General features: G+C 40.3%; 1 protein-coding gene across 1 annotated transcript in view; it reads right to left on the bottom strand.

Annotated features, from left to right (window-relative positions):
- Positions 1 to 1,030: 1,030 nt before the first annotated feature.
- LOC144113522 (protein BANP-like) overlaps positions 1,031 to 14,092 on the bottom strand; it is a 26,074-nt gene continuing 13,012 nt past the window's right edge. The window contains exons 3-4 of the mRNA XM_077646636.1: positions 13,572 to 13,693; positions 1,031 to 1,248 (exon numbers count right to left, since the gene is read on the bottom strand). Coding sequence (XP_077502762.1) covers positions 1,081 to 1,248; positions 13,572 to 13,693 — 290 coding nt within the window. The 3' untranslated portion in view covers positions 1,031 to 1,080. The remainder of the gene's footprint in view (positions 1,249 to 13,571; positions 13,694 to 14,092) is intronic.

The following is a 14,092-nucleotide window of genomic DNA, read 5'->3' as shown; positions in this document are numbered from 1 at the left end:
CAGACTAGCGTTTCGCCTGTTGTTTGATATGAAGCATGAATAGGAAACTAAGACCAATGTTCCCTTCCCAGTAGACGTCTGCAGTATGGGAACAACTTAAAAGTGACATCAGTAGCAGCTGCTTTATAAAAGCTGGATTTCCGAAGACAGATACTTCGTATGCTTCAAAAGATGAGAGCGCAGACTTGCCTGAAGTATGGTCACTGCTGAGAGAATCTTTTGAGGCGGGGGATCTGAATTTCTCACTTTTGACGACGGCATTGAGGACAGCGATGAGCTCAAGACCAGTACATTGTAACCATCATCAAAAACCCATCAGTGCCTGTGTCAGATGAAGGCAGCACAGATAATGAAGGTAGCAGTGCATAGAGTGAACCCCTGGTCAAACTGAGCTTGCATGAATTCATTCGACACATCGAAACTGTCAAGGGATACTGCCAACACCAGCAAGAAGAATGCTGTACTGAAGTTCTGCACCTAATAAAAATGCAGCGGAAGGTTACTGCAGGTTTGCTGAAACAATCACGACAGACAATCCTTACCAATTAAAAAGAGCGTCAATTAGTGCTAGATGGTGCATATCAGCGCTTGTCCTGCGTCGATCTTACTTGTGTGTGTCTACCTTTAGCGCTATTATTTTCCATCCTTAGAGTTTTTAGAATTGATAAATAAACTTTCATGGAATTTTCATGACGATCTTGCACGAACCCATTCAGCACCTCGAAACAAGGTATTTTAGAGCAGCAACACAACTATTCAGCCGATTTTCTGCAGCTACGCACTAGAAACGAGATGCAAAATTGCTCCCGGTTCATTTAAAAGACTACGTTAAGAAATAAAGCTTTGTGAAATTGGACCACAAAAGGGTCTTTTATATTTGCATGCCTTTCAAACTCTTCTTCCTCATAAAGCACACTCCAGATATAACAGACTTGTTTTTCAAGATTATGCCAGTTCGTTGTAATGAGCTTCAAATGTAATTTCTCTCCTGAATCCACAAGTACCTTTCAATGCAAAAAGACCAGACAGCTAATAAACAACAAACATTTATTTAAACACCACCCAATGCTCATGGCTGCTTTAAGGAAGTACGGTGACTCTGACTGCATCATCAGGGGCTCTATCGACAGTCGTTGCCAGAATATGGTTTCCATTCAAAATCTGAATGTGGTGAGTCTGCTGAATTTGGGCAATTTGCTCAGCAGTAGCATGAACAACATGGAAGTCACCGTTCTCTGTGCAGAATACCTATGCAAGAAAGAATAAATATGTTATTTACAGCTTACATCAAGAGGAACATGAACACTTCAAAATGTGACTCACAATCACAACATCTTGAAGACATCTCCCAAACCTTAATTGCATCACAGTGCACTATCTGAGCTGAATACACTATAGAAATTGATTGTAATACTACTAATGCGCACATTATAACTAAAAAAATTTACATTTATACAAGAGACTACCCAAATTAAAAGCAAGATATATAATACATCTAAAAAGATTCATGCACAGAAGGTAACAACCCAGTGTAGGTTTCTGCCATCCCAAAGATTCTACTATAGTACCAAAGAGGAATCTGATGCAATCCACTAGGTGTTCTTTAACCCTTTAAAGGCTGTTCACAGTGTGGCTGTCAAAACTTCAGATATGAACAAGCTCAAACAAGTTAGAAACATGCAAACAGCTTGCAAGCAACCAATTGCAATCACACTATTATGAAACATGACATGGTGTTTAAAAGCTAAAGGTGGGGAATTATCATGCATTTCACAAAAGAAAACACAAATATATTGTAACCAAACTTGTAACTGAACAGCCAATGCACAGACCGACAAACATGCTCTGGCATACCAAGGTTAAAAAGAAAAGTTTGCATAGACACCAGAAAATACAAATAATTTTTTCATTCACTATAATATAAATCTTCAAAGAAATAGTATGTTACTTAAAGAGACTCCACGACAATTTTTTTTTTTTCCCAGTAAACTATTCCACTCCAAAAGATGCATTATTGAGACCAGCACAAAAGTACAGGATGAAAAGATAACATTTGACACGCCCAGTGACATTTGACACGCCCAGTGACATTTGCCACAACTGATCAGTACAGCAGTGGCTACATGCTCTATTTCTGCTGGCAGGTCATTTGAAGAGTTAGGCTCCCTGATCCCTGCTTACAATTCTTTGATCACTAGTACAGTTGGATAGTTCTTCTCTACTCAACTTGTCCTGCTTGGTTTTTTAGTTTTTTTTCTTTTTCTGTGCAGTCAGTCAACTGATTTTCTTGGCTGTCCCTGCAGTACCTGCAGGTTGAGCAACAGTGCTCACAGGCACAACATACTAAATAAAGGAAAGTGACAAATTACTGTCCTAGCATTATTTCAACCCTTTTCACCTTGTTCCAACGTTTCTTTTGAGTTTGTTTTCTTGGCAAAAGTATGCACAAAGCTTGGAGGCATTGTGTACTGAATTGCTGAACATGAAAGAACAATGTACAGGCTCGTCCACTTCTAGCTTGAATACATAAGCGGCATGGCTGCACTCTTCACAGCGCCAGTGTGTCCACTGCATATGTGAATGAAAGCAAAGTAGAATGCGACGAGAAGCACCAGCTCAAAATTCCTCTATGCCTGCGCCACTTGGCTTTGAAGCATGGCTGCGTCGAACACACTGGCCACCCAAAGACTCAGCCACACCTCTCACGTGATCAAGCTAAGAGTGGGCAACCTTGTACACACTGGATGCCCAACCAATTATATAGGCAGCACCAGTAATACTTCCCACTTCACATCTACTGCCACAAACCACCACTATAATGTGACACCACTAGCCTGGAATGACCATTTCTGGGGCAGTTTAAAATATTAAGCATTACAGTTCCTGAAGTCTCACAGGTGCCAAGGAATCACTTAATTCACCATATAAAAAAAAGAACAAAAACCAGACGGTCAAACTAAACTGCAGGGGCCCTTAAAACAGCTCTCCTTTTTATATTCCTATGGTGCTATATTATGGAACAAACTACTTGATTAAATAAACACAAACAATTGCTTTAATAAATGTTTTGATCAGGCAAAGTACCAAGGTTAAAAAATTTTTTTTTCGTGTAACAAGATTTTCTAACAAGATTCAGGCGGAGAGGAGCCAATGGTATACTATACTGTCTAAAAGACTTGACGACCCATTTCAAACAAATGAGCTAACCATGACATGACGTTTTGTGGCCTTTCATGTAAGGATGAGTATACAGAGAAAAAATTAGTTATGATTCACATATGCATTCGGGACGTGTTCAGAAGATTACTAAACAGAAATGTGGTACCTAAAAACGACCAATACGGCAGTTTGACCAGCATGGGAATGGTAGAGAAAACATGGATCTTCTCATTCACAATGAAAAGCTTAGAAGATTAATATAGGAATCAACAAGGAAGTCTGTGTCCAACATAAGTACATTAACCTTGTGATCCCTGTATTTTCAGTTGCTTCTGACAATTTTTACTTTGTATACTGAGCTTCTTAGATCTAGTTCGTCACTAGGATATCACTACTTACCAATATTTCACTTTGAGATGTTTTTTTAAGAATGATACATGTTTAGTTTGAAAAAATGAAAGCACAGTGCTCATGGTTGCTAGTACAATGAAAGTATTGCCGAGATAAAGCAACACATATCCAAACAAGTGCTTTTCAGCAAAAGGAGTGTAATAATTCTGCAATAAGTTAAATTACTTCCATGCAAAGAAACTATGCTGCTAAATATACTCATCAGCAACAAAAATACCTTTAGTTTTATACAGGTGTCCACTGTAGCACGAAGTATACCTCATTATGGAACTGTAAAGAATGTAATTGATGTAGCTAGTGGCAAATGTAATTGTCTTTCTTTCTGGCTAAACAATGGGCTGTGCTTCTGTATTGAATCTCTCTAGCACAAAAACATGGCCAAGGCTACTGGTGCAGAACTCTTGTTTTAAAACATGTCTCTGAGCATTTCTGGTAACAGCAATAATGCCTAAGATGCCTATGCAACTTCCTATGCTCCCTAACATGGGCAGTGGGACAACCGTGCTCAAATCTGCATTCACTTGCCTGAGAGGCAGCAAACAGGCCAAATGCACTATACAATAAATCACTCCATGCGAATGATTTACACAAACACCTTGGTACAAGTACACAGTGAAACTGAACCTTTACAAAAAAAAAGGGGAGAAGCCACAAGAACATTCAAATTCAACTCTACTATGACCTGTGTGCTTTCAATTCTTACAACGGATTAAGGACATAAGTGTCAGACTGCCCTTTAGTGATCTATGCATGGAGCTCTAGAGCTTCCCCATTGGTTCTGTCCCAGTGCTCAAGCAAAGAGGCTCAATGCAACAATAATAGCAAGTGAACTAAATCATGCTGGCTCATCTAAATCTGCCAGTGTGAACAGAAAATAACACGGTGAACACGCACAAAGAAATGCACTTCCTGCATGCTTTCTTGACATACTACTGCAATGCAATAAGTTAAACCTGGATATAACGAAACTAAGAAAAGTGCGTGATTTTTCGTTATATGCAGTTTTCACATGAAGACTCGAAAGAACAAAGCAGAATGGGATCCAAAATAATTGAATGTGGGTGAAATCACACCGAAAATTTTCACAGTAAACCCCAATTACTCGAGTAATAAACGCACAGAAATATTTTGAGATCATACTGATAACTCGACTGCGGCCACCTCCGCTGTGGCTCGCACAATGCTACTATGAGTGGGGTGGGGAGAGTGAGGCAGGCAGAGCAGTCAGAGGCACCACAGCCGGACTAGAGGAGAGAGCGCGGCGTTGTGCCACCGTTGCTAGACCAGCTTTCCGCATGTCCCCGCTCTCTGTTTGCCCGGCTGCCACTGCCATAGGGAACAGACTTGCTAGCACTCTCTGCCGTCCCCGCTCCCAACGCATGACAGCTACTGGCGATAGAATCACAAGTGGCAACGATGGACGTGCACTGCTCACCTCGTGTCTCTTTTGCCATCTCCTATTGCTTTTCGCTGCTTTAGAGCATGAACTGTTGTAGTGCCACACGGTGTGACGTTACAAACTAAAGATATGGAGACTGCTGTGTCTGCCACATAGATACGCAGATAGCACTGGAGCGCGGCTAGTTGTGTCAATTCTGGCCGCTCGTTGCGATCATAGACGTCCCCTTCATGTCAGTTTGCATGTTATCGTCATAAATATTTCGCGTGATTTGACCAAATTTAAAGTAGCGCAGCACTGGCTAATAGAAAGTTGGCATAGTGAGTTCATTATATCAAGGTCAACCATCGCAACACCTTCGTTACGAGGAGTTTACAAATGCACGCGCTTCTATGGAAATGGCGCTAAGCAAATGAGAACTTGAGGAAGTCACTGCAAAGGCGATTCGTTACAACCAGGTTTGACTAATGAGGAAACAAATGGCAAATACACTGAAACTTCATTTTAAAACCATACCACAAGACTTACAGGAAACAAAATTCTTGTGGTACATTCCAGTTATAGAGTTCCACCAGAGCTAAAATAAATGTGGCATATGTACCAATTATGTTAAAAGTGATAGTGCACCACTCAGTAGTAGCAAGTTACCATAACCACACTTCATGCTTATCTAAGCCATGCAATATTTAGTTGTTCTACTAAACAAAAACAAGCAAGAAAAATGCTTCAACCATTAAAGAATTGTACCATTGCAAGCAGAGCAAACTAACCAAAATAATGCCTAGCACTATTTACCAAACAGTATAATTTATTCAGGCTTCATTCACCTAGGTTCCACTGGAACAATAAAAAAGAATTTCACCTTTGATTCACGAAAAATCCTAAATATGGACTAGAAGCAAGGGCAGAAAAACTATCGTAACAATCACACAGTACAAAACACCAAGAAAAATTTTTAAGAATAGTTAAGATTTTTTCTTCATATCTGAGCAGTTTTTTCAAGGTTACACACAAACCCTGATTATATTTTGGGACGATTAAAAGACTACACAAACGCCAACACTTCCAGATCTAAAGTATTATGAAAGCATCATTGTCAATAGCAATGCTTCACATCTTCCAGCTTGAAACAAAAGACACATAAAGCTTCAAATTACTAACATGGCAGCCAACTTCACATACAAATATTAGAGAACCACGAATTTCTATTTCCTCTGTTACCGCTAAAGCTTCATCAAAAGTAATTCATAACCGACTGTACAAGACATTCACGGTAACAACTGCCAAGGGTTTTAAAAAAAAGAAATGGTACGTGCTGTTAGGGCACAAGTGTCAGCAATAAAGCAGTACTGTTAGCAGACGTAATGAGCATTTTTACCTGGCACGAATACCTATTTAGTATAATTAATCAATGAGAAGAAGCCCTGAATGGCACAATTTTCAAACGCTTGCTGTATTCTCAACATTCTTGTTCATGTTTTGAAGCACACATGCAAAAGCCTGCAGAAGCACTAAAGAAGCTCACTGATGTCAGTAGCAACTCTAGCTGTAAAGCATGAGCACACCAGGGCTTGGGTAATACAGCGTATTTACTCGCATGTAACACCAGTTTTTTTTTTTTCAAATTTTTTGTCTCTTAAAGTCTACCCTCACATTATAATCAAATACCTTGATTCAACTGTCCTAAAGTGGTGCTGCAGTGCAGCCATTTTGAAGCAATCACAACTCGGTTTTGGTTTCCACAATTTTGTGATGTTATGTTGGCAGCATGAGTACCATGTAAGCCAAATCCCAACATATCCAAAGCCAAAACGTCGTTCTTTGCATTCACTGCAATCCCATGCCTGTTGCGTTGTGATGTCATGCTCTTTACATGTGACATCATTTGCAGTGCGGTTGTGTAGACTGTTACTGCTTACTACAGTCCACACAACGGCAACACGTACTCAGTATGTATGACATTCATTTTAATTTAAGAGGAAGGCAATCCTGATAACTGAATTGCTCGGTAATTCTGAGGCAGCTAAAAGACTGGGTGTGAACGAGTCAGCCATCTGCGGGTGGCGGCTGCTGCGGAAGGTGCTTTTTAAATGTGAGCCCTACCGCAAAGGCTTCTGTGGGCCCCATTGTGCCCATCACATCAAACTGGAGGAAAAGGTAAAAAATTTTGAATGACCTTAACGCCATCGAGGATGACATCGTCTGAGCGGTTGATAACGAGAAGGAGAACTCAGTTTCTAAGAACTCGGCACCAAAAAATGAAGAACAGTGAATGTTTTTCAAAAAGAGGGCGAGTGTTGGCCATAATGTCTATTAAAGGTAGCTACTTTTTTTTATCTGTTGGTCTCATGTTACATTCATGGTTTTATTTCTTCCCACAGCGCAGCTTGTAACGCCCCCAGTGTTACATTTGTGTCCCGTTACATTAGAGCAAATACGGTAACTTCTGAAACAGATTTCATTCCATTTTTGCATTTACCACACTTCATCATTGGCTCAAGCAATGCCATGCCATGCATTTACTCTTCGTGACTGGCTGATGCCCAGCAACAGCAGGGGCATGGCATCGCTTCAGCCAATGGCAAACGACAAGAAATACAAAAACAGAATGGAAATCATCATGCTATACTGGCACCGGTTAGTGCCCATTATGCGAATGCTGCCAGGTGCAAGTCATTTAACACATGCTACTGCCATAGATGTTTCAGATTCTGCATGCTTTGCTCCCAGTGAGGAGAACCAATTCACAATAAGCACTTACGAAAATTGCATTCGTGCGGGGGGGGGGGGGGGGGGGGGGGGGGGGGGGGGATTTTTTTTGGTGCTATGCAATTTTCCCAGACAAATCCTTTCGCATATCGCCAGCAGCCATAAACTTGATATATATTATTTTGTTTTCAATTACTTAAATAGAAGTAAAAAATACTCATGCTCACTTTAGACTACCATGAACTATACTGCAGTCTGATGCCTTTCTATACAGGGTGATTTTTTCTTAATGTTCACAGTATTTTATTTTAAAAACTATGAGTGATATGTTGTTGCAGTTTCCATAGGTGGATTCTGCAGCAAGGCAGACATTTGTATGTGACAGAGCTCAGTAGTTAGATGATCTTAAAGTTAACTACAATGACGTAATCAACTTTTTTATTTTTTATTTTAGGGGGAAGATTATAGTATGAAACTGAAGGCTGTCAACACTGATAGTGAGCTCAGCTTTTAAATTTTCTTTATCTGCTCTGTGGTTCGAAATATCGAACGTCAAAATCACGCTTATCAGAGCTCGTTGAGTTGGCTTTCCTGTGTTGCACTTTATACTATGGTGTCGCTGCGCATAGTATTGTGGCTGAATTCACATTATACTGCTCCTACATCATAAAACCCAGATACGGCATGTGTATTTGATGCATTAAAATTGCGAGCGAGACCATTTTATAAATGCGCAATGCAGGAAAGCCAACTCAAGGAGCTTTCAAATGCACATTTTTGATGTTTGATTTTTGGAAGCAGAATGCTGATAAACTCAAAAACTGGGCTCACTGTTGATGTTTATGGCCTTCCATATTGCAATTTATTCTTGCCCCCTAAAATAAAAATTTTAAAAGTTAATTAGTTATTTTTTGTTTAGCTGTCTAATTATTCACCTATGTCATGTACATAATACCCCCCCTTGCTGTACAATCAACTTGCGCAGGCCCCACCGATATATCTCTCAATGTCTTAAAAATAAGAACCTGTGAATGTTAAACAAAATCACCCAATGTATAAGCCCTTGGCTCATTTTCCAGCAACATAGCAACAACTGGAAAACCCAAAAAACAATACAAAGATGAGCCAAGAAAATGGAAACTAGCAAAAGCTTGACACATTTAACTTCAAATAGCAAAACTGCATTAATAGCGCTATAAATACCTTTATAGTATAATAAAAACTTCACTAGGGTATTTAAGCTTCATAACACTGCAAAAATATCAATGAAGTATGCAGGCTAACCTTGTCGAGTCAGTGGCTCAGCATTCTGTGTAATCTGCGTTTCATTTCACGCATGACAGAAATATATGACCTGTAAACCATCCATAATCAGTGACTATGCATTCTTTGTAAGTTGCATTTCACCTCACAAATGACAGAATCCTCCAATCGCTCTCAAGGTAAAGCTACTTGACACTGAAACACTGCCTACCTTTAGAGCCTACCAGAGCTGTTGACAACAAAGTATTATTCTGAAAAATATGGCCAGCAGAGGCCATTATATTTTGCTCCTGCTCTAAAGGAAACACCAAGCCAGCGCGTTAAAACCTACCACAGCAATGATCACCGAGTGAAATGATGGCACATGACTGCACTAGACCGTGCATTTCAAATGATTCAATACAGATTTTTTCTTCTAAAAGCAGTGAAAGAAACTTCGGTGCAGTATGTGCAGGTTGACTGTACAGTCGAGCGGACATTATTTACGTGATAGAGTGCAACAGAAAGACAATTAACTAAAATTAACTAATCAATTATTTTCTTTAGAGCAGAAGAATAAATTGTGAAGTTGAAGACTGTCAAATGTCATGGCAAGCCCTTCTTAAAATTTCGGATGCGACACGTTGCCTTGCGGTATCAAATATGCTCTGCAAGCTGGCTTTGCAACATTTTGCATTAATAAAATGGCAGAAATACAGATGCAGCTTACTTCATTTATGACATGCTGACATGATTCCTGTGACAATACCATGTGCAGGGGTGCAATTTTAACAAAACACAATGCAGCAAAGCCAATTTAGAAAGTTCTCAAAAGCGTATTTTTCGCGTTCAATACTTTGAACCATAATGTCAATTTAAGAAATTTTATAAACTCAGCTCGCCTTCGATGTAGAGCACTTCAATTTCACAATATAATGTGCCCTAAAAATTAATTTTACTTGGCTTCTTATTGCACTCTATAACGCAAATAATATCCACCTTGTCGCACATTTCCCCACGCAGACTGCACCAATGCATCTTTCATGGCTTTTGAAAGAAAAATCTGTATTGAATGATTTGAAACACACCATACATCTGCACTGAAAATATGAATTTCTGACCTGACTACGCACGTAAGAGGGTATCAATGCCTGCAAACAAAACAATCTTAGAAATTCCAAGGTTGCACAGGGAGACAGTATAAATGCTGCAGCTATGGCTCTTAGGAAATCCGCCTCCTGTAATGTACAGTTGGCTTTTTCTCAACTTCTGGCTCAGAAGAAAATTGTCGTCAAATAACAATACCATCCAACCAGTCATCTCAAAATTAGGCAATTACAGCAATGAAATGTCACTGCTATTCTGGAAGGCAGTGAACAAATATAATCTCAATCAATTTCCATTTCTTTCCCACAAAAATACCAAGATTCAGCACAAGGACCACCACATACTAGTCACCAGCATGAAGAAAACTGATCCAATAATAAAATGATCGTCCCACCTGCCCCCTCAGAGACAGCAGCAGCTGCAGGCTGCTGCTAACTCCGCCTCCTCACTGTTTCCATCCTCAATAGTTTGGAGTGAGAAGGTGCAAAACTCTGAGGCATGAGGCACCAGTTCAATGCTGTTAATGCTGTCGTCTGACACCTCTGGTTCATTCTGGGCAACCCCAACCTTCTGAGCAGTAGAAGGTGCTGTTCCCAAGGGTTGCAACTGGACACCTGGACAGACGTGCACTGTTACGTACACTTCCATGAAATGCCACCAGACAAAAAGGGACAACTCTGCAGAGTGGGCACAAAGCGGCGACAGAAGCAGGAGTAGCAGGAGCGGGACAGCCTTCGTGGAGTCAGCAAGGAAGGAAGTGAAAAGAACCAAGTGTAACAAGGAAGAAAAGAAAACGGCAATTTGAGAAAATGTTCACTGAACCAGCCCTTGAGAAGTACTTCTTGTGATTACAACAGCATATAAGCTGTCCTAAGCGTTGGTATCAGTAATCTGTGGTGCAGCTCCTGATGGTTCGAGTTTATCTGTGCATTTTTTTCCACTGCCAAAAACACAAACAATATCCGAGTGGAGTTAGATGTCACCATTTGATGCAGTGCACTAATCTGTGCAGCCAAAACGATCCAAGCACCAAAGAATATATCCAGCAAAACTGAAAAGCACATGTACACTACAGTATGGTAAATTTTTTTCGTGTTACAAAATGAATTATTCAGTGTCTTCTATTACACGCAGTATGGGTACACCCAGCCTATGGTGTCAGGCAATTCTGTTCAGCACATCAGCAAGTTTCCTGGTTCTCATATTTTTGTCTCAGTGGTAACCTGCTGTATCAAACTGATTTCTCTCTATGAAAAAAATAAAATTTACATTTAACCAGTACAATTTGCAAAAAGACCAAGCTCTGGCAGACAGCGAGCATAGGGTCCAAAAGCTGCAAATTAGGCTATCAGTTTCTTTAATTTATCTTTTACTCACCACATAAAAATGTTCCTTTGCTGACTGCTAGTGTTTATAACTGACACAGCTATAATTAACACCTAGCAGACAGGTTGAGAGCTTCATTTACTCATTCAATGGCTCATTTAACCAACACAGCTATCTACAGTAAACACAGACACCTCATGAGGGTGTCCATGTCTCTGCCCACGAGAATGAGGATGAGGATGCCCTCCCTAGGGGTAAATCCTCACGAGGACATACTCCACCCTTGTCCTCATCGGGCTTAATTCAGTGAGGCAAGGTTGAAGGAAGATAGGGATAAAATAATTGGTGCGGGCAAGCATGGTCCAGACAAGGGAGAGCAATGTGCATGGGATGATGGTGAGGTAGGAAGTCCCAAACCAGCCCTCTACAGTCATCTGCATCATGTTCTCATCATTGCATAATTCAGTCTTCCAGGTTCAATGTAGTAGCCTCAAGAAACAACGAAGCGCCTGTTTCACTAAGCCTGAACTTGTGGAAATGACCACTACTTATGTCTCATACTCAAGTTAATTTATGCAGTCTGGTCTTTATCACCTTGTCAGCCCTTGGTCCTTTCACATAATTGTTCCAGACACATTGCCTATGGCTGCCGCCGGTAATCGTTCATTTGCTTACAGTGTACCCTGCGGCGGTGAAGTATTATTGCAGGGGGCAGACTAACAAAGAAAATACTGTACAATGCCATCAAGAAACTATAAGAAAACAGAAATGTATAAAACATCATAACTGTAAACAAGACATCCAAACGATCAAATAATGCTGTACAAGCGATACATCGTATTACAGTGCAAGAAAACTCCAAACGACCATCAAAAGATGCTGCGAATGCCAATGCTAGTTGTATGGTCATCTCTCTTAACCTACGATTATGGCGTTAACAACCTGCACACAAATCACATGCTTGTCTGCCCACCTGTGACACTCAGCTCTGCTTGATGGACACGCACCTCTGGTTTAAGTTGTCACTTTTGTATCACTTTTCTCATTCCGTTTCTCACTTTCTTCCACACAAGGAGCTTCAGTTGACTCACAATTAAGGCCCCTAATTTTCTGCAGTGGAAAATTTTAAATTCCACACATTCAGAACAAGGAAACAGCAACAACTCATGGGAATAAACACACTTAAAATAAATATATGTTTATTTCTAAAATATACCTCGTTACTCCAAATGCGCCTTCATTAAAATCAAAGGTGGCTGTCGCTATTCAGCATTAGGCAAGAGTATTCTCTTCATTTGAAGAATGAAATTTCAAGACATGAACTGTTATTCCTCTCCCAATCTATCGATTTGCTTTGATGAAAAAAAATAAGTCCAGTGAATGTTCTTGTTCTCAACATAAACAACACGAATTTCTGAAAAGAATCAAGAAATATGTGCCTGTGGAACGGCATTCCGGCAGTTCCTTGAAAAGTGCCCACATCACTCAAACCAGATGGCAGCAGTGATTTCGCGCTGGGACGTCCACAAATCCAGTAGGGTGCGCTGTAGTGACTCCTCTTACTTTCACTGTTCTTTCTTGCGTTTGAGTATTCTGCACGAAAGAAACTCCGGCGGCAGCAGCGCTCTTTCTTTTCATGCCCTTATGGCGACAAAAGGATAGATTTCCACTGCAACAGCAAAACAAAGCTGGCATGCTGGCCTGTTTGTCAGCTCTGGAATTACTCCTAAGGTTACATATTTGCAGTACTGCACGAAGTTCGAGGCATGTACAAGTCAAGTAATATGTGTAAGCCACATTCTCCATTACTCCTACATGTGCCAACTTTTATAAGCAATCAGTTAAGAATTCTCTCACCTAAATAAGTGTGCTGAGGAACTGTATTATACATTTATTGCTCAGTCATGTGGGCACATGTCGGCACTATGAAAAAATATCTCGACCATTAAAACAGATGAAAGTGAGGGTCGGGACATAGAAGGGCAGATATTTTTTACATAGTGAGGATAAGAGAGGGTAGAAGACACGTGAAGGTGAGGGAGCGCCAGCAAATTTAATAAAGCGAGGATGAGGGTGAGGGAGACATGGTTTAAAAGGTGACAGTGAGGAAGGAAAAGCAAACATCTCTGATATTTAGCATGCGGCAGACAAATTGAAATTTTCATTCATAACAGAAGAATAGCTACAGTCCATTTGTATGACCAACACTCATGCTCACCTTTGGATTCAAAGGAAGACCCTTTTTCTTGCGTCGGAATGCAGTCCGACATTTTGAATCGATATTCAGCTTAATTCTGTCCCAATCAGAATTTGTCACTTCAAACACATGCCTTAGGTGACCTAGGACAGACAACAATTGAGTGCTCAGAAAAATTAAAATGAAGGCTTTTCCAGAAGAAGGCACAGACACCAGTAAGCACAATCAACAGCGTAGGATTCACTCCAGCCCAATGCAAATAAGTTGATAGACTGCTTCTCACAATTTGAAAAAATTTTTCATTGTGTTCTGCTCAACCATCACTTCAAATTTAAAGGGGTAAGAGACACCAAAATTTTTAGTGTACTTTTGCCTACACATGATGCGTACAACATTAGTAAACATGAATCAACAACCTGAAATTCCCCTACGCTCACTACCTAATATTTGAATTTATACTTCCATGCAATTTCTGTTTCAGTTTCAGCAGTTGAAAGACGACTAAAACGTCTCAAGTAAGCACCAGACAACGTGCAGCATAC

Source organism: Amblyomma americanum, chromosome 1, assembly GCF_052857255.1.
Source record: "Amblyomma americanum isolate KBUSLIRL-KWMA chromosome 1, ASM5285725v1, whole genome shotgun sequence".
In the NCBI taxonomy this organism is placed as follows: Eukaryota; Metazoa; Arthropoda; class Arachnida; order Ixodida; family Ixodidae; genus Amblyomma; species Amblyomma americanum.
The sequence above is the reverse complement of the archived record's forward strand: the minus strand, read 5'-3'. Positions and strand labels throughout refer to the sequence as shown.